The sequence below is a fragment of the Sphaerodactylus townsendi genome, linkage group LG07 (genome assembly GCF_021028975.2).
Source record: "Sphaerodactylus townsendi isolate TG3544 linkage group LG07, MPM_Stown_v2.3, whole genome shotgun sequence".
In the NCBI taxonomy this organism is placed as follows: Eukaryota; Metazoa; Chordata; class Lepidosauria; order Squamata; family Sphaerodactylidae; genus Sphaerodactylus; species Sphaerodactylus townsendi.
The window spans coordinates 125,571,745-125,596,071 of NC_059431.1; the positions used below are offsets into that span (position 1 = coordinate 125,571,745).

General features: G+C 45.1%; 1 protein-coding gene across 1 annotated transcript in view; it reads left to right on the forward strand.

Annotated features, from left to right (window-relative positions):
* Positions 1-24,327, forward strand: part of ADK (adenosine kinase) — a 204,059-nt gene that overhangs the window by 18,632 nt on the left and 161,100 nt on the right. Inside the window, exon 3 of the mRNA XM_048504471.1 lies at positions 6,686-6,739. Coding sequence (XP_048360428.1) covers positions 6,686-6,739 — 54 coding nt within the window. The remainder of the gene's footprint in view (positions 1-6,685; positions 6,740-24,327) is intronic.

Below are 24,327 nucleotides of genomic sequence, written 5' to 3' on the forward strand. Positions count from 1 at the left end.
GTGTTTGCAGACCACTCCCCCAGAGGTTGCATTTGAGTGTTTCTTTTAACTTAAAAAACAAACAAAACAAAACAAAACACCTCTTTGCTTAAATTAGGTGGTAAGGCAAGAAGTTGGTCCTTCCTGATATGTAATTCTTTCCTGCTTTTTGGTCCTTATGTGCTTGGTTATGTTGTTTTTCATTTGAGATGAATGGACATCTTTTGTTGGTCAATCTACTGTTAGTTCTTCTGATGTGCTTACTCGTGTCAGAGCTAAGTGAACGTACAAACGGAGTCAGCGTGGCATAGTGGCTAAGAGGTGCAGACTCCAATCTGGAGAACTAAGTTGGATTTTCCACTCGTCCACGTGAGCAGTGGACTCTAATCTGGAGAGCCGTGTCCACTGTTGTGGGGAGGGGAGAGGAAAGTGATAGCAAACTGCCTTGAAACTCCTTGTGGTAGAGAAAAGCAGGATATAAAAAACAACTCTTGGCACTTGGGCACCAAAGCTCTCTTTTCCATGGACTGTGGATTTGCACTGTTGTAATTTCCCCCTCTGTGAACAAGGTGTTGACATCTTCCCCGGTTTTCCTTCTTGGTTACCTGCATGCAATTCTGATCCAGGCAGCGGCTACAGATATGACCCAGAGATGTTTTTCATGCTGGCCTGAAATGAATGAGCAGAACATCAGAGGAGGATTGGTGTGGTATGATGGCTAATGCATGTTTTGTACCGGAGCACAGTACTTTAATTTGGGGGGTACCTTCCACATACTCCCAAAGCCTTTTTTTTCCCCAGAAAAAGGAGTGATACCGACTCTTAAGCCCGGAGAAAAAAGATCAGTCCCAGAGTGAAGATGCTTTCTTGTGCCTTGTCACGAATTTCCAACTTTCTGGTTCTGTTTGCGAATATTTTTAGACAAAGCTTCACTTTCTTTTGCTCCCTGGCTCAGAGTCATGCTAGTCTGTATTTAAAATATGCACCATAGTTCACCATAGTGCAGTAATTAACAAGCTTTGGGATTTTCCTGCTTTCTCAACCCATTTTTAATCGTTTAAACCTATTATATTGATGTTAAGTTCAAAAGCCCTTTAAATCTCTCAGTGTTAAATGCAGCTTAATATCTTGCTGTCCAAGGGCACCATTCAGGGTGAGTCTGTTAAATGGCACAGACTGTGTCAGAAGTCCAACTATACATGTATTTGGAAAGAAAAAACAATCAGAAATATGTTATGTTGGAAGAAGAAGAAGAAGAAGAAGAAGAAGAAGAGGAGGAGGAGGAGGAGGAGGAGGAGGAGTTTGGATTTATATCCCCCCTTTCTCTCCTGCAGGAGACTCAAAGGGGCTTACAACTTCCTTGCCCTTCCCCCCTCACAACAAACACCCTGTGAGGTAGGTGGGGCTGAGAGAGCTCCGAGGAGCTGTGACTAGCCCAAGGTCACCCAGCTGGCGTGTGTGGGAGTGTACAGGCTAATCTGAATTCCCCAGAGAAGCCTCCACAGCTCAGGCGGCAGAGCGGGGAATCAAACCCGGTTCCTCCAGATTAGATACATGAGCTCTTAACCTCCTACGCCACTGCTGCTCCTGGAAGTATTATAAGATATTTACAGATGATGGTATGAAAAATATATGTACTTTGAATGAATTATAATGTTGACTGATAGGAAAGCGCACATGTGGAAGCCCACCACTACATGTTTTTGTCACATGTTGTTTTGTATATGATTTTTGTTTGTCAGTAAAGCATGAAACTCTTTTAAAAAAGGAGTCCAACTATAGGTGGAGGGTGGTGGGTCAGAATGTGGGACTGTGAATCAGTACCGGTGTCTTAGGCCCACTGGACAAAAAATGCAAGGACAGGAGTTGTCAGGACTACAATTCCCAGCAATCACCAGCTCCTGCCTTTTTGCGTTAGAGCGGGAAACCAAGCTGGGGAGCTACGGCAAAACGAAACTATGTCGCTCCATCAGAACCAATGAGAGACCAGGAACTGGGGGGAGGAGAAAAGCTGATTGGTTGCTGTCTGTTTTTGTAAATAGAATAAATACTGAACTGAGGACAAGAATCCCCAGTTCCAGCACCCTGTAGCTAGGGCGACATAGTTCAATAAAGTTCTTTTTATGTTGACTTTGTCTGAGTGGTGTTCAGCCTTACAGGAGTTTCCCGTTCTGTCTTGATATAAGGAGATTCTTATATATACTCTATTTAGTATAAAGATCTAAGGAGATGTGTGAATTAAAACCTCCACAGCATCCTGGAATTTCTTTATGTTGAATGCTCTGCTGTCCCCCAACCTCTTCTGATTATCTTTTAATGTCAGAGAATCGTGTTTAAGTGCCATTTTTGTCAAAAACACAGTGAAATGTTGAACTTGAATAAAAGAGCATCTATATTGCCCTGGACAGCTATTGGCAAGACTTGCCTTTTTGTGAAGTTGCACCCGCCATTTTCTTTCCTGTGGCAGGTACAGGAAAGAAAATGTTGGGCGCAACATCACTAAAAGGTAAGTCTTGCTAATAGCTGTCCAGGGCCGTATGGATGGTCTTTTATTCAAATTCAATGTTTCACAGTGCTGGGCATAATGTTTTTTACAAAAGTGGTGCTTAAACACGATTCTCTGACCCTAAAAGAACACGATTCTCTGACCCTCCCCAAACAAATTCATGGTCCTTCAAACTCAGTATCGTCTACTCAGATTCCTCATTGTGCTATTGCTTGGTACTGTTTACAATAGACAATTACTCTGGTTCTGGTGGGTTTTCCGGGCTGCGTGGCCGTGGTCTGCTGGATCTTGTTCCTAACATTTCACCTGCCTCTGTGGCTGGCATCTTCAGAGGTGTATCACAGAGGGAAGTTTGTTACACTTCTGTGATACATTTCTGTGATACACCTCTGAAGATGTCAGCCACAGAGGCAGGTGAAATGTTAGGAATAAGATCCACCAGACCACGGCCACACAGCCTGGAAAACCCACCAGAACCAGTTGAATCCGGCCGTGAAAGCCTTCGACAATAGACAGTTACTTGTTCGAGCACATTTGTGACAAATTAATGTTGATGCCTTTCTCCTCTTTTGCTCGCTGGGGGAATTGGTGGTTTCTTCCAGGCGCAAATTACTTGTGCTTTGTGCCAGCTGAAGTTTGGAAAAGCTTTCCAGGAAAGTCTAGTCCATGAATCAAATCTGACTTCACCATTGCCCCTAATGGTACTTCGCAGTCTAAGCCATTTTCTCCATTAAAAGCCTTATCTTTGAATGCTAACTTCAGTCAAGGTTCATTAGTTTCCAAAGTGTCTCTTAAGTGCCTGGAAATGAAAACTGAAGAGCCTTAATTTTCCATTTGAGCAGATACTAGCTAAGTAGCCGTGGCAACTGTCCAGCTTGGAATCTGGATCATTTATTTTATTTTATTTTATTTTATTTATTGTTCCACTTATATACCACCCTCCCCTGGAGGGCTCAGGGCGGTTTATAACAATAGCGAGACAAGTGGAAAACAAAATACATAAAAGTTAAAAATTAAAATGCAGCGCTCAATTATCATAAACCAATTAAAATGTAGATGGCACCCGGCTATTAAAAGCTCCTCTTAAGAGGGGAACAGTGGGCCTTAGATCATGCATGATGTGAGACGAGGAAACACACACGAGAGGGGCGTCAATCTGTGGGCTGAGTGGGAGCACCTGGTATAGCCATGGGGAGGTAGATGTGGGCCCCAAAGGGGCATCGCATCACTGGAAAAATGGTTTATGTCAAGTGGCTACGGGGGGAGCAGGTCTAGAGTTTTAACATGTCAGTCAGGTTGGCTTGGAGTCCCGTTATGCCACCAATACATTCCGAAAGGCCTCAATAGTTTTCAGAGAGTTCAATAAGAAACTAAAATGATATTTCATAAAATGGTCGTAGAGGATGACTTGGATAAGTGGCGACATTAGCAGCCGCCATCATAAAGTTCCTTAGAGCCCCGTCCACAGTCTGAGATGCCATGATGTGGTGCTGCTACCGCACTTCCCCGCCGCCTCCAGTGGGCTTTCAGGCAGCGTTGGGAGGCAGGAGAAACAAAAAAACCCTCCCTGGCCAGCCAAAAGCCCTCCATGCCACGTTGAATGGACTTACGCCATCCTTTTGGTGGCTTAGATCTGGGGCACGAAAACTCAGCCCCCCCCCCTCCCCCGGCAATGGCATCTGATTGGTTACCAACACAGCCTGGAATGGCCAGTCTCTCTTCTGAGTTGGGCGCCACGCTGAGGTCAGCAGTGCCTGCCTGCCTCCCAGTTTGCCCATTCTACTGGCACATTTGCCAAATGCCCTGGTGGGATGGGGAAACGCACTGGGGCGAGCTCACGCCAGTTCCATTGAACCATTCGTCCCCCCTCCTCTGCCCCATTTGGATGGGCCTGTAAGTCAGCCAAGAGGATTTATCCACCTCTTGTTTTCAGGTTCTCATAAAGCAGCTTTGCTTTTCAGTAATTAAGAAGCACTCTCACGCGTGTGTCTGGGGAGAGAGAGAATTATGTTGGGGCCTAAGAGCTTGTCTGACCCGGGCACGGGACCTGCAGCCCGTCTGTTTTTATCCTTGCAAGTTCTTCACACGTTGACCATTTGTTCTTCCCCCTTGGATGGTACGCTGATGCCACAGCGTTCCAGGTCAAATACAGCAGATGCTTAATAGCAGAAAATGGGTCATTTACTTTAACATACTTTCTACTGCATTCGCGTGTGTTTTTAAAATTTTGTGTTTATAAAAAGATTTTTTAAAGCTGTTTGCTATATTTTGATAAGAAAAAGGCTTGGTTTAAAAAAAAACAATTCTCAAATATTCAAACTGTTCCGCTCTCAAAGGCTTGAATGGTACAAAATATCCTGTAATTTGTCTTAACAAAATGTCAAGGTTTTATTTGCCAAAAGGCAATTCTGTTCGCATTGTAATGTTTTGTCTTCAGTTTTCAGCATGGGCTCTTAGCTGTTGGTTCAAGGCAGACCTGGGCATTATACGGCCCGCGGGCCACATCCGGCCCGCCGGATGACCCTGACTGGCCCCCTCACAGAAGTTGGGAGCGAGGCGTCTTTGAAAGCCCCGCAGAAGCTGGTTGCCTTGGCTGCCAGCTTCATGGGCTTTCAAAAGCGCCTACCCCCCCTGCCGTGCTGGGGAGCTGGTGGCGCCTTTGAAAGCTCCCGCAAAAGCCGACACCTTGGCTGCCAGCTTCTGCGGGGCTTTCAAAAGCGCCTCGTCCCCCTGCCGTGCTGGGGAGCGAGGCGCCTTTGAAAGCCCCGCAAAAGCCGATTGCCTTGGCTGCCAGCTTCTGCGGGGCTTTCAAAAGCGCCTCGTCCCCCTGCCGTGCTGGGGAGCGAGGCGCCTTTGAAAGCCCCGCAAAAGCCGATTGCCTTGGCTGCCGGCTTCTGCGGGACTTTCAAAAGCACCTCGTCCCCCTCCCTTTTGGCCCGGCCCTCCACAATATTTTCTGTTTCTTATGCGGCCCCATGGAAAAAATAATTGCCCACCCCTGGTTCAAGGTATGGAATTTAGGGCATTGGCTAACACTTGGTAGGTCTGGGGTCATGGGAGCATTGTCAGAAGGGTGCCCTTTGAATACTAACAGCAGGGCTAAATCTGGGTCCTGCTTGGGCTGGATTGGGTCCCCTTGGGAGCTGCTGTAGTAATTTAAATGTTCACCTTCCCTAAAGGAGTTTATACAGGTGAAAATGCCAGTTGGTGCTGCTGCCTCTGAAGTGAGTGATTTGCAGGCCAATTTTGTTGTTGTTCGCCACCCTGAGCCCTGTTGGGGAGGGCGGGGTATAAATTGAAATAAATAAAATAAATTCACAGTTCGGAGGGCTTTTCAACGGTGGGGGAGGCTGAAAAATACAACCTCCCTGCCACTGGAAAGCCCTCCTCAGAGCTAAATGGACTTATACTACCTGAAAGGGTGGCACAAGTCCAAGCCCCAGGCTGCGGTGTATCTTCCTGCAAAATTGGGCTGCAGTACATTTTTTTGGAAAGCCGGACCACTAGGTATCTTCCTGCAAAGCTGACCAATGTCAGCTCCCTCCCCGGGAAAGTGTTGCCCTCCCCCACCCAGGTGTACAATTGGACACCAGTGCAACTCCCTGGCAACCCTGATTTCCATGGTTTGCTGTTGCATAACTGAGGAGTAGCTGGCTGCTACCATCTTTACCCCCTCTGCTCCTTGGGTGCAAGGGGTGCTCCTTCCAGCGGTAGAGGGGCAAACATGTTGGGGTGGTCCTGCACCAGCTCCAGGGGCCTATGGGGACATGGGGTAACCTATGTCCCCGGGTGCACATAGACCTAGGCGCCAGCTCCAGCTCCAGGTGGTAGACTTGGACGCTGGTGGCGGCTCCAAGCGGTAGACTTGGACTCCAGCACGAGCTCCAGGCAGTAGACCTGGACACTGGCGGAAGCTCCATGCAGTAGACCTGGGACCTGGGCACTCTGGGCGTCTGCGGGGGAAGGGGCTCCATTTTTCCTAGAAATGCCTCTGACCAGCTCTGCAGCACGATGCCACTACACCCCCCCACCCCCGGTAGGATTGGGCTGTTAATGAGGCATTGTGGTATGGTTGAGAGTATCTCATGCTGCAACTAGTATGTTAAGGGTAGGGGTTGCTCATATAATCTCATCCTCAGGCTCTAAACGGGGTTGTGTGAATTCTTCATGTTAACTGATTTCCCCCTTCTTTATTTTTAGATATGGCCTGAAGCCGAATGACCAAATCTTGGCAGAAGAGAAACATAAAGAGTTGTAAGTTTGTAAATACGCTGTGATCTGTAATTTGCAAGAATGTGGTTTTGACTTGTCTGGGTGTGGATCATTTTAAACTTCTGTTGTAAACAGATTTTGCTGTGAAGGGCCGCTTTGCTGCACATTTTTATGGGTGCTGCAGATTTGAACTTGTCTGTCTGGTAGCATTTTTTCTTGCTGGTTTTTTTTAAGGGGGGAAATTTTAAATTGTTTTTAGAAAAAAAAATCAACAGCTGAAATGTCCTTACAGAAAAGTGGTACAGTACTTAAACAATGGCCCCTTCCGCACACGCAAAATAATGCATTTTCAAACCACTTTCACAACTGTTTGCAAGTGGATTTTGCTATTCTGCACAGCTTCAAAGAGCACTGAAAGCAGTTTGAAAGTGCATTATTCTGCATGTGCGGAATGAGCCAATGTTTTATATCCACAAGTTGATGACTTCTGTGGAAGAGTTCTTCGCAGAGGCAGCTGTTTTAGTTATTCTAGCATGGGGTGGCGAACCTATGGCACTCCAGATGTTCATGGACTACAATTCTCATCAACCCCTGCCAGCATGGGCTGATGGGAATTGTAGTCCATGAACATCTGGAGCACCATAGGTTGGCCACCCTTGTAAAATAAACACATTTGGGGCCATCTTTGGAATAGTGTTTTGGGATACTACTGCTAACATATTCTGTCAGTAAATGTTGCTCCTTGTATACAGTGTAATTTCCTGAGTAGTGAGTATATTTTAAAGCAGGGATTTCAAACATGCGGCCTGGGGCTGAGTGCAGCCTCTTGAGCGGGTTTTGTGAGGGAGGGGGAGAGGTTTCCTAAGCTCTCAAGATCCCCACCAACTGCAGGCTCAGTAGTCCAAGTGGTGTTCTGGGGCCAGCGGAGGCAGCCACCCCACAGGGCCTAGTCACATTTATGTCATATCTGACCCTGATAACATATGGGTTTGGCACCCCTGTTTTAAAGCATACATTGCTGCTTTTCCCTTTAATTCCCTAACTCTTGCAAAACTCTCAGCTGGTCTTGTGAATATAAATTGAAGTAGAACATCAAACATTTATAAATATTTAAAACATCAAATTTTTATAAGCGAAACTGGGTCATGTTTAATCTTTTTTGTGAAGTTTGTTCATAATTATAGCATAGAGACTTTGTTCCCATATTTGCCAGGATAACTGCCGAATTGAAACCCTGCATGTTTGAAAAACTACTGTAGTTCGCAGTGAACAGAATTCTGAACTATGGTTTGGTGCTGGATCAATGAACACAAGTTTGCTTGTAAGTCTCTTTTTGTCAGTTGGCCTGTTGGCCAGCATGTAATTGGGAAACAGAAAAAGGAGATGAGATTGCAAACATGAAGCATCTATTTTGTGTACTTTTTAAGGAAAGATAAAAGGACACTTAATGGCCCGCTTACATGACTTGCACTCTTTTGAGCCCAGCAGGGGTTGCTCTTTGAGGAGAATGCTGGTCAGATCCTTGATAAAATGGGAGAAAAACCCCAATAGAGAACAACTGTAGTCTTATTCTGTAGAACGCGTGTAAATAAAAAAAGTTCTCACTTTGGAGGGCCTGTGTGGTCCACAGGATAGAGAACAGGATTGGCTCTTGGAGACCTGGATTTGTCTACCTTGGATTTATGTAGGAGATCTCTGCGCACGTCCCTTCTTTCTTCTTCAGATTCCCATGGGTAGCCCAGAGAAAATGGTGATCTCCAGTAAGAACATAAGAACAAGCCAGCTGGATCAGACCAGAGTCCATCTAGTCCAGCTCTCTGCTACTCGCAGTGGCCCACATAGTGCCTTTGGGATCTCACATGCATGATGTGAAAGCAATGGCCTTCTGCTGCTGCTGCTCCTGAGCACCTGGTCTGCTAAGGCATTTGCAATCTCAGATCAAGGAGGATCAAGATTGGTAGCTATAGATCGACTTCATAAATCTGTCCAAGCCCCTTTTCAAGCTATCCAGGTTAGTGGCCATCACCACCTCCTGTGGCAGCATATTCCAAACACCAATTACACGTTGCGTGAAGAAGTGTTTCCTTTTATTAGTCCTAATTCTTCCCCCCAGCATTTTCAGTGTATGCCCCCTGGTTCTAGTATTGTGAGAAAGAGAGAAGTAACTGATAGATGACAGAATTCACATAGGAGACCTCTGGGCACACCCCATTTCCAATAACTGATGGACAGGGGGAATCAATAAAAGGATATTAAGATTGAAGGTGTTACCAGTTACAACTTGTGGAAAGGATTTGGACTGGCTTAAATTAACTGGTAGATTGGTGGATCTTGACCAAATATGTTATTTTATTTATTTATCCCAGGGGTCTGCAACCTGCGGCTCTCCAGATGTTCATGGACTACAATTCCCATCAGCCCCTGCCAGCATGGCCAATTGTAGTCCATGAACATCTGGAGAGCCGCAGGTTGCAGACCCCTGATTTATCCAATTTGGAATCTGCCTTTTTTTCATTAGATGGCTCAGGAGGCCCCTTTCCATACTCCTCTGCAGTCTTCTGGTGTCTCATTGTAGTTAATACTCTGGGAGATTTGCCTGCTAATCTCTAAGGCTAAGCGAACGACCTGGCTTAGCTGTTTATTCCACAGAGTCCCAACAGATGCTCACTCGTGTTTGGTGGTGAGACGGAGCTTCTCCTGCTTCCACTTCTCTGGTTCCGCTGGGTTTTGGTTTTTTTAATTTTATGAGTCTTCAGCAGGAATCTTCCAGCTTTATATAGCTGCCAGAAGCAAATGAAAACTTGTTTTTGTAAATTTCTGAATAACTGACTTAGACGTGGAAAGTACACAGACATGAAGTCAGGATGGAAACCGACACAGGGGTGGCTCTGGGATTGATCCATCGGACGGAGGTAGCTAAAAAAGGAGCAACAATGTTGTGTACAGTGTGGGGAGAAAACAGGCAAAAGGAGGGAAGTGATGTTCTAGCTTTTATTTATTTTGGCTTATAGAAAATGGCCTGTGACTATTTGGTGGCTTTAGGGGGTGGAAAAGCCACAAAATCATATTTATTTCCACTGGTGATTCAGACTTCTCCTCTTGTGGGAGGAGCAGTCTTTGGCTTTTTGTTCCCTGTAATAATCTACCATTTCTGCTGCAAGAATCCCTTTTAAGGACAGCTGTTAATGCTTCAGCTGCCCTTTTTTGTAACTTTCTTTTTGGGGCACAGCATGCACGGACGTGTTTGCTTGCAGTGATACTTCCCTTGAGCCCACAAACCAGTGTTGTGAGAGCGCTCTGTACCATCCAAAAACCTGATTTGAAATGTTGCCTTTCTATGGAAGAATGTTGGATTTGCAGCATCTATTATATTGGAAGGATATGCAAAAGAAATGGAAAGGAGCAACCTTTTCCTCTCCCTCTGCCAGTGCTCACTTGGGCCCCAATGCAAAGTTCTCTCTGCAGTACAGGAGCTTTAGTGAGCTGAAAGATTTCAGTGTTTTCTTTATGCAAACTTGTCCTCCTGTTTCTGTATGTAGGGCCGTTTTTTCATGGCGAAATTACACCTGGGTGAACCCAGGATCTCATGTACCAGGTCAATTTTGCCCTGGTCTGTGATTCTTCATGGATCCCCGCTTCTGCTCCTGTGCTGCTCCAGCTGCTTCTGCATAGGCACAGGGCTTTTTTCATTTGCCCCAGACATCCTCTGTTTCCCACATTCTGATTGGCTGCTGGTTGTGTCACTCAAATGGCGTCATTCTCCCCCATTCTCTTTCACAGAGGGAGAAAAGTGGATTTAAAAAGAGAAGGGGGTGGGAGGGGGGATGAAGAGCAGCTTGCCTTTCTCAGGCAGGACCGGAGGAAAGCGGGGGTGGGGGTGGGGGTGGGCAGCCCTTCTGCAACGGCTGCAGTGAAAGACTCCATTTAGCAGAGGACGAGGGAGCTCTTTTCCGCAGATGGCTGGGAAGCCACAGTTTCTTTTATGCTCGCCTCTTCTCCTCTCTGCCCCCCCTGCCCGTAAATCTCCCCCCTCCTCCAGCAGATGGATTTTTGCCACTGGGGCTCCCTCCTCTTTGGGCTGCACACAAGCCTCTGCTTAACGTGATCAAAGCGCGCGCGCACACACACACACACACACACACACACACACACACACACACACACACACAATCTTTGCCATTTGCATTTCCAGCTCACACTTTCGGCGCAGAAAGCGTTGGGCGGCCCAGAACGGCAAAGTGGGAAAAATACAAAAGTTCTTGCCCGGATCTGCTCCTGTGGTTTTTTCACGGCACCAGGGTCACACAGGGGTGTTTAAAAAGTACCACCTTGCTAGCGATTTCTGAAATTCGCAGAGCAAAGGAAATACCGTGGGGCGGCGCCAGGCCAACCCGGGCCAGACACGCTGCAGCTCCGGGAGCCGTGAGGAATCCTCGAATGCACAGGTATATACCGGTGCAATTTCGTGACAAACCAGCCTAAGTAAACATTGGTGTTAGTTCACAGAACTTGCATTAGCCATAATGTGCAGGTTTTGCGGCAACAGAGATACCCCATTCATTCTCTGCATGCTATAGGGCAGAGGTCTCCAGCCTTTTTGAGCCTGTGGGTGCATTTGGAATTCTGACCCAGCGTGGGTGGGAGTCCGTCAGCAGATGATGAAGAAGAAGAAGAGTTTGGATTTATATCCCCCCTTTCTCTCCTGCAGGAGACTCAAATGGGCTTACAATCTCCTTGCCCTTCCCCCCTCACAACAAACACCCTGTGAGGTAGGTGGGGCTGTGAGGTAGGTGGGGCCGAGAAGCTGTGACTAGCCCAAGGTCACCCAGCTGGCGTGTGTGGGAGTGTACAGGCTAGTCTGAATTCCCCAGATAAGCCTCCACAGCTCAGGCAGCAGAGCTGGGAATCAAACTTGGTTCCTCCAGATTAGATACACGAGCTCTTAACCTCCTACGCCAGATGCTGCCCCCTAACCTGGTCCAAAAGGGCCTTTGCAGTTTTTAAAAAATCTTCACCAGAATATCGCTGTATCAATATAACCCTATCCCAACACATGTCACACGTTGTGAACTTCCATTAACAACTTTCATTACAGCAACAAAAATCTCTAGCTCCTTCCATTGAGGAGTATGACTTTCCCTTTCTACCTCCACAAGAGAAGGCGCTAGAGGCTCAATGTTTTAATGAAAACAGGGAATTCAGAGAATGGTTACCAATATTTATTGAACATTGTACTGATATGGTGATATTCTAGTGCCTATTAAACAATAAAGAGCCCCAGTGGGATGTGTTCGTGTGTGTGTGTGTGTATTGGGAGGGGGGAGGGGGGGATGGAATGGCTGCCATGAAGAGGGTCATGGAATATCTGCGCAGGAAAATCCAAATTTTCCTACCCACATAGTTCCTATCCAGGCCTTATTCGGATGTTTCCCAAAACCTCAGAGCCAAGCAAGTGTTGAGAAGGATCAGAGAAAAAGGACACAGGTGCGCTGCCACTGCAGCAAAGCAGGTGAAAAAATGACTGCCCAGCAGATGGAATGGCTTGCTGTGCATCATGCTTGTGTTGGAGCCCCATCACCCTTTTTCTTTTAGCTAAATTTGAGAGTGTGTGTGTGGGGGGGGAGGGGTGAGTCTTTGCAGTGGCGTAATGTCCATTGGACAATGTGGGCATCTGCCCAGGGCTCGGGAATTTTGCAGGGCAAACTGTTACCTAACATAATAGGACATAAAAATTAAATCTGTACAGTCCAGAAAGCACCCTGCTTTCGGAAATGGCAGTATTTTGCATTGTGCATGTAGACATGCTTATACAGGCTCCAGCATTGCAGTGTCTTCCAGCTGATTTTTACTACTGTGGGAAAGAGCGCCTCTGGATGGGAAGGCCGACATCCGCTCCCTTCCATGCAGTCACTGCTGACAGGGCATCAGACTGTATCTTTCCTTTTTCTTCAGAAAAACCACAAGGATTTCACGTTCTTAAACGTAGTTAAAGTTTTGTGAAGTCTCAGGCCGAGCAAGTCGTCGCTCCTGCCATCCCAACTAGAAAGCTTTTCTGTGTGCGGTAGAAACAGTCTGTTAGTAGCTTGTGATGGATCTTGTTGCAGTTTCTCTGACAGTTTTCAGATGCTAGAAGGGCCTAGAATTTAGCAGGCTCGCAGGCATTTGCTGTGGAGCGAAGGTGTGGGGAGAATTCTTTTATACTCAGGGGCCAGCTGCTAGTGGCTTTGCGGGTCAAGATGCCTGGTAAGTGAATTGCCTGTTGCATTTCACTGGCAGTCTGTGAGGATAATTCTGAATCTCGTATGTATGTCTATCTGCACCTGCCACCCTCTCTTTCTGTGTGTGCCTTGTCTTTTTAGGCTCAGTTGTCATTTTACGGAGGAGAGAGGCTACTTCCCCCTTTACAAATTTGCTCTAGAAGCCCTAAAGAATAAACAGAACTTGGGTTGCCCTTCCTCATGGTAGACAAAGCTGCCTGAAGGACTTTTCTGATGATGTGAACGAAGAGATTTGAAGGACACTTATGGTGGAATTGTGAGAAATCCCAAAAATATTGGTATAAGATTTACTGTCTAATTAGAAAGATTCTATGTATAGAAATACCTTTCAGTCCAGAGCTGTTTCTCTTAAACATTATAGAAAGAAAAATGGAAAAAAAGACTGAAACACTATTCTTATATATGTCAGTTGCTGGGAGAATCCAATTTGCAAAAAAATGGAAGAGTTCTTCAACACCAACAATAGAAGATTGGATGAACCAACTCCTGGAGTTTGCCTCATATGATAAATAATCTAAAGTGTTGAGTACGAGTACAATTGACGAATTTGTATTAAATTGGGAACCAGTGATTAATTTTTTAAGGAAAAATGAGGACTATAAACCATTTTTGTTATGCCTGCAATGTTGATGAAATTGTTGGACTGAAATAGAATTATACAACAGATGGATACTAGAGGATAAATTGATTCTAAGCGGAAGTCAAATGCACTAAAGGTGGGGTGATGGTTTTATGTAATGTGAATGTAGTAATTGTAAGGAAATATATAATGTATAGTGGGGTAGGGGTACTATGTATGTTTGTATGAATTTATTATAATAAAATTTATTTTTTAAAAAAGATTTGAAGGACACTGAGAAGAGACAACAGCTTTTGTCATTCATGAGGCTGATCAATTGCCTGAGAGAGCATGTAAAGTGTCCTGGTTGTGGCTCTTTGGCTTCCTTTCCTCTTGTACAAATAACAGATCAATAGACTTGATTGCCCTGGATGTTATTTCCCAGAATGCTTAGCGTATATCTTAGGGCAGGCCTTCAGGGTTTCCTTTTATAGGTCAATTTTTGCAAGCATGTGATGAGCACCGACGCCACACAGCCCCGGGTGTTCTTCGTTCTTCAGCATTGCCTGAATGTTGCTGTGCTTGTGGGAAGGGTGCAGCCGGAAAGGGCAGAAGAGGGTATGAATTTCAAAATATCAGATAAAAAACTTCTGTTCCGCTCTAGAGAGAACTGCAAGGATGGTGAAGAGGGAAAGCTGGAGCTGCCGGCACAGCGGAGGTTCTTTCCCTGCCTCCATGTGGTGGAAGGTCTGGTGAGAATGAGGCCGAGGGCTGTTTTAAAAAACGCCACTTTGCCTTTCAGCAGCTGCCAGAGGAGGAGAGGGTTTCTTCAGTTGCTGCATCTGCAAGTGTATCCCTGGGTAGCTATTTCAAGGCCCGCGTGGCCGCCCTCATATTGCCTTCCTGTCCGTTATCAGCTCCTCATTTGGAAACTTCTGTTGGCACACCACTGTAATCATACATGTGATGTTAATTCCCCATGTTGGACTGTTCTGACCCTGCTTTAACAAATAGCAGGAATTCTTGAGCACCTCCTGTGACTCTTCTGCTTGTAAGACGTGACTGGGTCACTGGGTCAGGATGCCATGGGGCAGTACCAAGAAATGAGATACCCTGCATCTGACCAGCTGAATTCCAAAGAGCAAATAGTGGATGCTAAATGATTAAAATAGCTCCAGTGCTTTTATGTATTGTCGAAGGCTTTCACGGCCGTATTCAACTGGGCGTGGTGGGGTTTCCAGGCTGCGTGGCCGTGGTCTGGCGGATCTTATTCCTAATGTTTCGCCTGCATCTGTGGCTGGCATCTTCAGAGGTGTATCATAGAGAAGTCTGTTACACACTGTGTCCAGTGAGAAGGGAATGTTTAGTGGGGTATATATTGTCCATGTCCCAGGACAATGTTTGGGTGGAACTTGTTATGCAAAGATGTGCTTGATAGTATTGTATTGCGGGTGGGGTTTATCAGTCCAGGGAGTGATTCACATTTTCATGCCCTGCAGCAGCAGCAGCAGCAGCAGTGTTGGTGAATTCAAATCCTGTGTTTGGGTGGAGTCCATTCTGGACAATTCAGAAGGTTACTATGTCAGACTGCACAGGGAGGCCATTGAAATTCACAAACACCAAGACAGCTTCAACAGGAAAGAAGAGACTCTGAGAATTAACAAAGCTTGGCTACTAGTACTTAAAAACACCAAAAGCAAACCCGAAGGGCATGCTAAGTTCATGAACAATATAGTTCCCAGCAGGCCATTTGCAGCCTGGAAGGGAACATAGGCAGGCCCCTTCTCAAGCCTGCTCCATTTGTTAAAGTAAGTGTGTGTGTGGGGGGGGGGGGGGGTAGCGTCACGGTGGGGCTGGAATCACTCTCACGTATAAGTTGAGGGGGGCATTTTTAGCCTTAAAAAAGGGCTGAAAACTCGACTTATATGTGAGTATATATGCCTTCACTGGCTTCCGCTAGAATTCCGAATCATCTTCAAGGTGTTGGTTTTAACCTTTAAGGCACTCCGCGGCCTGGGGCCCTTCATATCTTAAGGACCGTCTGTCCCCATATCTCCCTGTTAGACCTCTGCGTTCGGCGGAGGTCAATTTGCTGGTGGTCCTGGGCCCCTCCATGATACGACTGGCCTCTACCTGGGCCAGGGTCTTTAGTGCCCTGGCCCCAACCTGGTGGAACAGTCTCCCCCCAGCCATCTGGGTCCCTCAGGACCTAGAACAGTTCCGCAGGGCCTGCAAGATGGAGTTGTTCCGCCAGGCCTTTGGGGAAGTCAGCCATTGAAAGTGCCATCCCTTGTGCCCCATATTCCGCCTTGGGGGCTTGTCCATATTATGCTGACCGCCTGATGAGTTTGTCATTGTTTATGTTACCATCTGATTTTATGATGGAGTTTGATGGTTTTATTGGTTGTACGCCGCCCAGAGCCCTTTGGGGATTGGGCGGTATATTAAATCTGATATAGAAATAAATAAATAAGAGACGTTCAGGGCCGGTTTGCTGTCGCCTTCCTCCGCATGGCGACTCTGAACTTCCTTGGTGGTCTCCCAACCAAGTACTAACCAGGGCTGACCCTGCTTAGTTTCTGGGATTTGACAAGTCAGGCTAATAATTTCAGGCCAACTAAATTATAAATTTATATAATTTATTCTTTTAAAACACTGGCATGGCTTTAGCTTTGAAAAGCTTTTCAAAAAGTGTCAGTTTTTTCCTGACCTTTCAGAGTTCCAAAAACTTTAGACGTAATTCACATTTTACTTAATCTGGCTTTAACTGCAGAAATACCTGCACAGGCAGATAAGTTTACATAAGTGCAATTTATTTTCAAACCGGTAAACTGCAATGCATTTATTGTGCCACTAGAGGTTGCTGCATACATTCAAAGTGCTGTCTGGTGGCTAGCAAATACTTTATCTGGGAATTGGGGTTGTGTTTTGCCCTCCACAGTACTTCACTCTTCTATTAGAAGAGTACTTTATTAGAACTTCTATTAGAAGAGTACTTCTATTAGAAGAGTACTTTACTCTTCTATTAGAAGGAGCAGCAGTGGCGTAGGAGGTTAAGAGCTCGTGTATCTAATCTGGAGGAACCGGGTTTGATTCCCAGCTCTGCCGCCTGAGCTGTGGAGGCTTATCTGGGGAATTCAGATTAGCCTGTACACTCCCACACACGCCAGCTGGGTGACCTTGGGCTAGTCACAGCTTCTCGGAGCTCTCTCAGCCCCACCTACCTCACAGGGTGTTTGTTGTGAGGGGGGAAGGGCAAGGAGATTGTAAGCCCATTTGAGTCTCCTGCAGGAGAGAAAGGGGGGATATAAATCCAAACTCCTCCTCCTCCTCCTCCTCCTCTTCTTCTTCTTCTCCTCCTCCTCCTCTTCCTCCTCCTCCTCCTCCTCTTCTTCTTCTTGTTCTTCTTCTTCTTCTTCTTCTTCTTCTTCTTCTTCTTCTTCTTCTTCTGACGGCTTTCCCTCAATACACATCAAACAAAGCAGCTGTTTCCAGGCTTTTGCCCCTACTGGATGAAATAAACTGCTTCTTGTTTGTATATTGTAAAACATGCCATTTTAATGTATTGTCGAAGGCTTTCACGGCCAGAATCACTGGGATGTTGTGTGGTTTCCGGTCTGTATGACTGTGTTCCAGAGGCGTACCTAGGCAAACTGGAGCCCTGGGCAAAACCTGAGTTTGATGCCCCCCCCCATTGGCGGCCACCCTCCCCCACCGTAACCAAACAATGATTTTTTCCACCTGGTCATTTCAAAGTCACCATCACATTAGAGAACATCCCCCAACTCACAAATCTGAACACAGCAATGGGCCATGCCACACGGCCGAAATAATTTTTGGAAAACATTTTCAAAATTCTTTCAAAATGTTTTATTACTGCTATGAAAACATTTTATGGTGTTGTATCCAGTCCCCCCAATTGGGGGAAACAGCATCACTGTCAATGTTATTTAAACTGGGAACCCCAGATTCTCCCTTTCAGGTGGATTTAAAAGGAGAATCTGGGCTCCCTAGTTTAAACAAGTAATTCTGGAATTCACCCCCAAACGGCATAATTTTCAGTGGTGCTTAAACAAGGGAGCCCAGATTCTCCTTTTAAATCCACCTTAAAGGGAGAATCTGGGGTCCCCAGTTTAAACAATATTGAAAGTGATGCTATTTTGGGGTGGATTCTCCCCCACCCTGAAACAGCATCCCTTTCAATGTTAAAACTGGGGACCTCAGATTCTCCCTTTAAATCCATGCCGAAGGGAGTGGATTTAATAACAACAACAACAACAACCTTTATTAGGCATTGAGAGAATAAAAAAGAAAGAAAACAAGTATTGGCAGGGAGTGGATTTAAAAAGAGAATCTGGGGAGTTCACCACACTTTTGCATAGCAAGTTCCACCCAAAACACTTACTGATTGGTTCCCCACCCTGGGACATGGACAATATATACCCCACTAAACAGTCCCTTCTTACTGGACACAGACTGTAACACACTTCTCTCTGTGATACACCTCTGAAGATGGCGGCCACAGATGCAGGCAAAACATTAGGAGCAAGATCTACCAGAGCATGGCCACACAGCTCGGAAAGCCCACAACAACCAGTTGAATCCGGCCGTAAAAACTTCGACAATACATTTCTGGCCACTCTTTCATGGTATTGCCATGTAACTTGCATAGACTCATCTAACAAATTACCCAACTAAGCCCTTGCTGAGCCCTTTACCACTTTACCCAATTTAGATGAAAAGAGGAGAAAGAACTGAATGTTGTCTGCATCTATGGATGGCCAGTGGAAAGGGAAATTAGCTGGCCGCTATGGGGGGGGGGGGGTGTTCTCCTTTTCGTGGGACTTTTGCAGGCAGTTGTAGTAGTGTGGTGCTTTGGCCTTCTGTAATAATCCACCACAAAGGTGGACACCTGTACCTTCTTCTGTTCTGGGAAAATTGAAATGCCACTGGAACGAAAGCAAACCAGCTCAGCCAAGGCTAAACACCGCTCCAAAAAACGGGGAGGGGAGATACACTATAATCACTGGGAACATACGCAAGAAAAACCACTAGATGGCAGTGGTGGTATTAACCATGTATTTCATTGAAGTATTTCATTCAGTATTTCATTCAAGTATTTCATTCAATCATAGTACATAAGTACAACAGCATTTTCCCACATAACTCGCAAATTGGGAATTTAAGTCTTCTGATTATGTGGGAAAATGCTGTTGTACTTATGTACTATGATTGAATGAAATACTTGAATGAAATACTGAATGAAATACATGGTTAATACCACCACTGCCATCTAGTGGTTTTTCTTGCGTATGTTCCCAGTGATTATAGTGCAGTGATAGCGAACCTTTTTGAGATCGAGTGCCCAAATTTCAACCCAAAACCCACTTATTTATAGCAAAGTGCCAACATGGCAATTTAACCTGAATACTGAGGTTTTAGTTTAGAAAAAACGGTTGGCTCCGAGGCGTGCATTACTCGGGAGTAAGCTTGGTGGTAGTTGGTGGCTTTGCTTTGAAGCAACCGTGCAACTCTTCCAACGGGTGAATCACAACCCTAGGAGGGTTTACTCAGAAGCAAGCCCCATTGCCAGCAACCAAGCTTACTCCCAGGTAAAGGATCACGCTTTAGTTTTTTGCATGAAAATCAGTGGGGTTTAACAGCACTTAACAGGGTTACCTAAACTGCTTCCCCTCTATGGGGTTCCCCTGTGGATTAAAGCTTGGCATATATCTCTGGAGCGAATACAATCCAAATTTCTATATAAGCTTTTTGGGGTCCCCCACTGTGTACCCTATGCGGCCCTCTGCCTAGAGGCAGGACAACACCTCTTGGAAACAAGGGCATGGTGGATCACCCTTAAATTCTGGATCCGGCTTTGTTTTTTCAGTGACCCTAACAGCCTCATTCACTGCTCCCTCCCCGAACTTCAGTCATCTGCCTGGTAGGCCCACATCAAGCTTAAGATCTCCTCCCTGGGTTTCTCTTGGGACCAGCTCCTTATGCTTTCCCCCAGTGATCTGCACCACTGTATTAAGGAACGGCTATTTGACCAGGAACATCAACTCCTAGTTAGCAAAGCAAGGAGCCTGTTTCCCCCCCTTCACTTTGAAATCATGCCTGGGAACTGCAGGACAGCTGCTTACCTAAATATCTTGTTCGACCCTAAGTATAGGTGGTTATTCACCAAAGCAAGAACAAACACGTTCCCTCTCACCTTCTCCCCGGAGAGATCTATGGCACACCTCACAGAAAAAAGCTGCATATGTCCATATTGCTCAACCTCTGAGGAATCTTTGGAGCATGTTCTATTAGTCTGCCTGGAATTCATAGATCTCAGACCTAGCTTGTTTTTTTCAACACCGACTTACTTGTGCCCTCCATATTCCAAATTGAACCGCCTCTTGAACAATGAGGATCCCAGGCAGTTGAAAATGGTGGCCAAGTTCCTTCTCGATATTGTAAAATAAGTTTCTGGCTCTCTTTTTATTTACTTATTTTCTTGAAGTTTGTACTGTATGAACTATGAGCAGTTGTTTTACCCTGTCAAACTCAGGATCATATTACTGCACAGTTTTATCTATATTTTCTCTTGATGCCTAATAAAGGTCTTTGAATTTGAATTTGAACTGCTTCCCCAAAACTAGGTCTTAGGTTTAATGCTAATAATCGAGCTCAGAGGCCCAAGCCAGCCTAGATGTGTGTGTGTGGGGAACTCTATTTGCGCATGCCCACAGAGAGGGCTCTGTGCCACCTCTGGCACCCGTGCCATAGGTTCGCCACCACTGTTATAGTGTATCTCCCCTCCCCGTTTTTTGGAGCGGTGTTTAGCCTTGGCCGGGCTGGCTTGCTTTCGTTCCAGTTCACGTATCTCCACCGTTGTTTGTGCTTGCTTAAAATTGAAATGCGTGCAATGCTTACTTTCCTATCAAATGGGAACCTGTTTTGCTGCTTTTACAATATAAAATGCATTTTTTATAGCCAATGCAATTGTATGAAAGCTCTATTAACTGGTGTCTGGTTAACCAGAGCACTTGGTAAATGAGCATGCAGGTGACTTAGCCAGGGCTCCCCAGTTCACCTGCCCATATCCCAGCTAGCTGACATACACTGCCCAGGTTGTTTGGGCAGGACAGGTAAAAGCAGTGTTAATTGGGATGCTTGATTAACTGGCAACCCTCATTTCTTATGGATGCTGATTCACAAAGCTTTTTTTTCTTTTCTTACTGTGATGAACACAGCCGCTGAAATATTATGTATGAGCAATTACCATATACACTCGCATATAAGTCGAATTTTTCAGCACATTTTTTGTGCTGAAAAAGCCCCCCTCGACTTATACATGAGTCAGGTGTATTTTAAAAAAATATTTTAGGGTTTTTACTTTGTTGGCCACCAGGGGGCGCATTGTTTAGGCTAGCAGCACCAAAATTTCAGGGATTTTTCAAGACACTCTCCTGATGGCACCAGCCAAGTTTGGTAAAGTTTGGTTCAGGGGTTCCAAAGTTATGGACCCACAAAGAGGGTGCCCCATCCCCCATTGTTTCCAATGGGAGCTAGTAGTGTATGGGGCTACATTTTGAGGGTCCATGACTTTGGACCCCTTGAACCAAACTTCACCAAAACTGGGTGGTATCATCAGGAGGGTCTCCTAAAGATACTCTGAAATGTTGGTACTGCTAACATAAACATTCCTCCCCTGACCAAAAGTCCAGTTTTGAAGGATTTTAACTCTTGTGTTTTAGCTTGGTTGCTGATTGAGCTAAGGTTTTTGTACTTTTAAAGTTATTGTTGAGACCATATTGTTTTTGCTGACCCTCTTTTCCACTTAAAGAGCTAGTTTACTGTTTTTCTTTGAAACAAATATTCAAAAACATTTAACCTACTTATGCCTCAATGTAATTTTATTGGTATCTATTTTTATTTTTGGAATTTAGCAGTTGAGCTGCTGCATTTTCATCCTCAACTTATACGCGAGTCAATAAGTTTTCCCAGTTTTTTGTGGTAAAATTAGGTGCCTCGACTTATATGCGGGTCGACTTATACACGAGTATATACAGTAATAGAAATCACCTGCATTGCAAAAGGTTTTTCATTTACCATTGAGTGTTCTCGTATTTCTACAATGTGAGGCAAAGATCTAGCAACCCAACAAAGCTTTTAGTGTAACTGGCATTGAATGTGTTTGTAAATTTCCTTCAAGTCATAGCTGGCTTCTGGTGACCTTGTAGGATTGCAGAACAAGAGACATTTGGAGGTGGTTTGCCTGCCTCTGCGTGGGCTGAGAACGTTCTGAGAGAACTGTGATTGACCCAAGCTCGCCCAGCCAACTTCATGTGGAGCAGTGGGGAATTGAACCTGGTTCTAGTTTTTCTGCTTAACAGTACACAGTACTCATAATCATGTAAGGGTAGACCAACTCCTCTGTTTTAAAGCATGATAAATTAGTAGCTGTGCCCTGTGGAATAAACCAGGACCAGATTTCAGGGCTCATGCTCATTTCATAAGACTCTAACCATTTAAGAACTAAACATCATCAGAATATTAGGACAGAGCACTGGGGGCGGAATTGGTCTATAGCGGTGTAACAACAACAATGGCGGCCTTTATTGGCATACAAAAACAAAAAAGTACAAAACAGATATGCTATAGGGGTGTACATTTTTAATTCAGAACATGACCCCAGAATACAGATTTAACCAGGGGGCATTCATTGAAAATGCTGGGGGAAGAATTAGGACTAATAAAAGGAAACACTTCTTCACGCAACGTGTGATTGGTGTTTGGAATATGCTGCCACAGGAGGTGGTGATGCCCACTAACCTGGATAGCTTTAAAAGGGGCTTGGACAGATTTATGGAGGAGAAGTCGATCTATGGCTACCAATCTTGATCCTCTTTGATCTGAGATTGCAAATGCCTTAACAGACGAGGTGCTCGGGAGCAGCAGCAGCAGCAGCAGGCCATTGCTTTCACCTCCTGCACGTGAGTTCCCAAAGGCACCTGGTGGGCCACTGTGAGTAGCAGAGAGCTGGACTAGATGGACTCTGGTCGGATCCAGCAGGCTTGTTCTTATGTTTCTTATGTAAAAACATGCACAATGGGGCCATGTACAAACAGGGAAGATATTTTACAGACCTTGGCAGAACCTGCTGGCTGCTTAGTTCCTTGTGTTCAGAACTTATGAGTAGAATAAATTATTTTGTAATGCTTATCACCTGATTCATTTACATGATAAAAGGGAATTCTTTTCTGGTTTACTAATCCCTGTTATTTTGGAAGGATCAGTGTTAATAAACTGCCATATTAAAAAATGGGATGCAGTCGCTTTGATGAAGTATGAATACACAGCCACTGGGTGGAGCTGCTGCTATGCTGTTTGATTTCTGTTGTCTTCTAACGGACGCCACAATGCTGAAGGAAAAGTTGAACCCTGTGAATATGCTAGAAGGAAACCAAGTATATTATTTGATCCTTATACCAAAGGAACAATCACCTTTGGTTAATCTTGGCACGAAGACTGCCATTGTGGAGTACAATTACAGGGGACAGTCAAACACAAGCCCAGTTTGCTCTGTACAATCGAACATGTTCTCATGAAGTCTTAACTATCCATAAAGATCCGTTGTTCTTGAAATGTCACTTTAAATGGCTTTCTTAAGAGAAGTGCTGTCTTTTAGAGCTGCAGGGATTATATTTTTATCTCGCTATTATTTTCTCTGGGTAAAGCGTTGACTCTTTTATGCAAATACATGCCTGGCACTGCACAATTGAGAAGGTACATAAGCTTTGAAAGCTCTTCATTTTTGTAAGGGGCAAAGATATGCCTGTTAATGCATATTTGCATTTCAAGATGTAAGCAAAGCAATTTGATGAAAGGGGTGGCTTGTGTCTGATATTTAATAATAGGATAGAGAGTGAGAATTCAAATACCTGTGGAATTCAGTATTTAAAACACAAAGATGTGCTACACCAGTGATGGCGAACCTTTTCGAGACCGAGTGCCCAAACTGCAACCCAAAACCCACTTATTTATCGCAAAGTGCCAACACGGCAATTTAACCTGAATACTGAGGTTTTAGTTTAGAAAAAACAGTTGGCTCTGAGGTGTGTGTTACTCAGGAGTAAGCTTAGGTTTACTCAGAAGCAAGCCCCATTGCCAGCAACTGAGTTTACTCCCAGGTAAAGGATCACACTTTCGTTTTTTGCATGAAAATCAGTGGGGTTTAACAGAGCTTAACAGGGTTACCTACACTGCTTCCCCAAAACTAGGTCTTAGGTTTAATGCTAATAATTGAGCCCAGCGGCCCAAGCCAGCCTAGAGGTGTGGGGGGGGGCACTCTGTTTGCGCGTGCCCACAGAGAGGGCTCTGAGTGCCACCTCTGGCACCCATGCCATAGGTTCGCCACCACTGTGCTACACTTTTGACAGGAGCTGATGCTTTCTTCACAATAGTGCAGTTGAAGACTCCAGAAATGATGCCCGTGCAGAAAGGGTATAAACATTTGACAAATAATGTTTCTTTGACCAGGGAAACACAGGGTGCTTTGATAGACCATCTGCATGTATATGTCACCCCTGACATATCTTTGAGTCCTGGGCAAATCCCAGTCACTGTGTTGCACATAGAAACATCACTGTTATGCCTAATACTTTTAGGAGCGGTTTTTATTGTAGTGTCCCTTGGCAGTCCTCAGTAGGAAATGCAAAGCTCATTCGTCAATTCACATCGGCATAACGCTTTGTCATGTGACGTGAAAATACATGCTCATGAAATTCTTCTCGTTCTTTTGA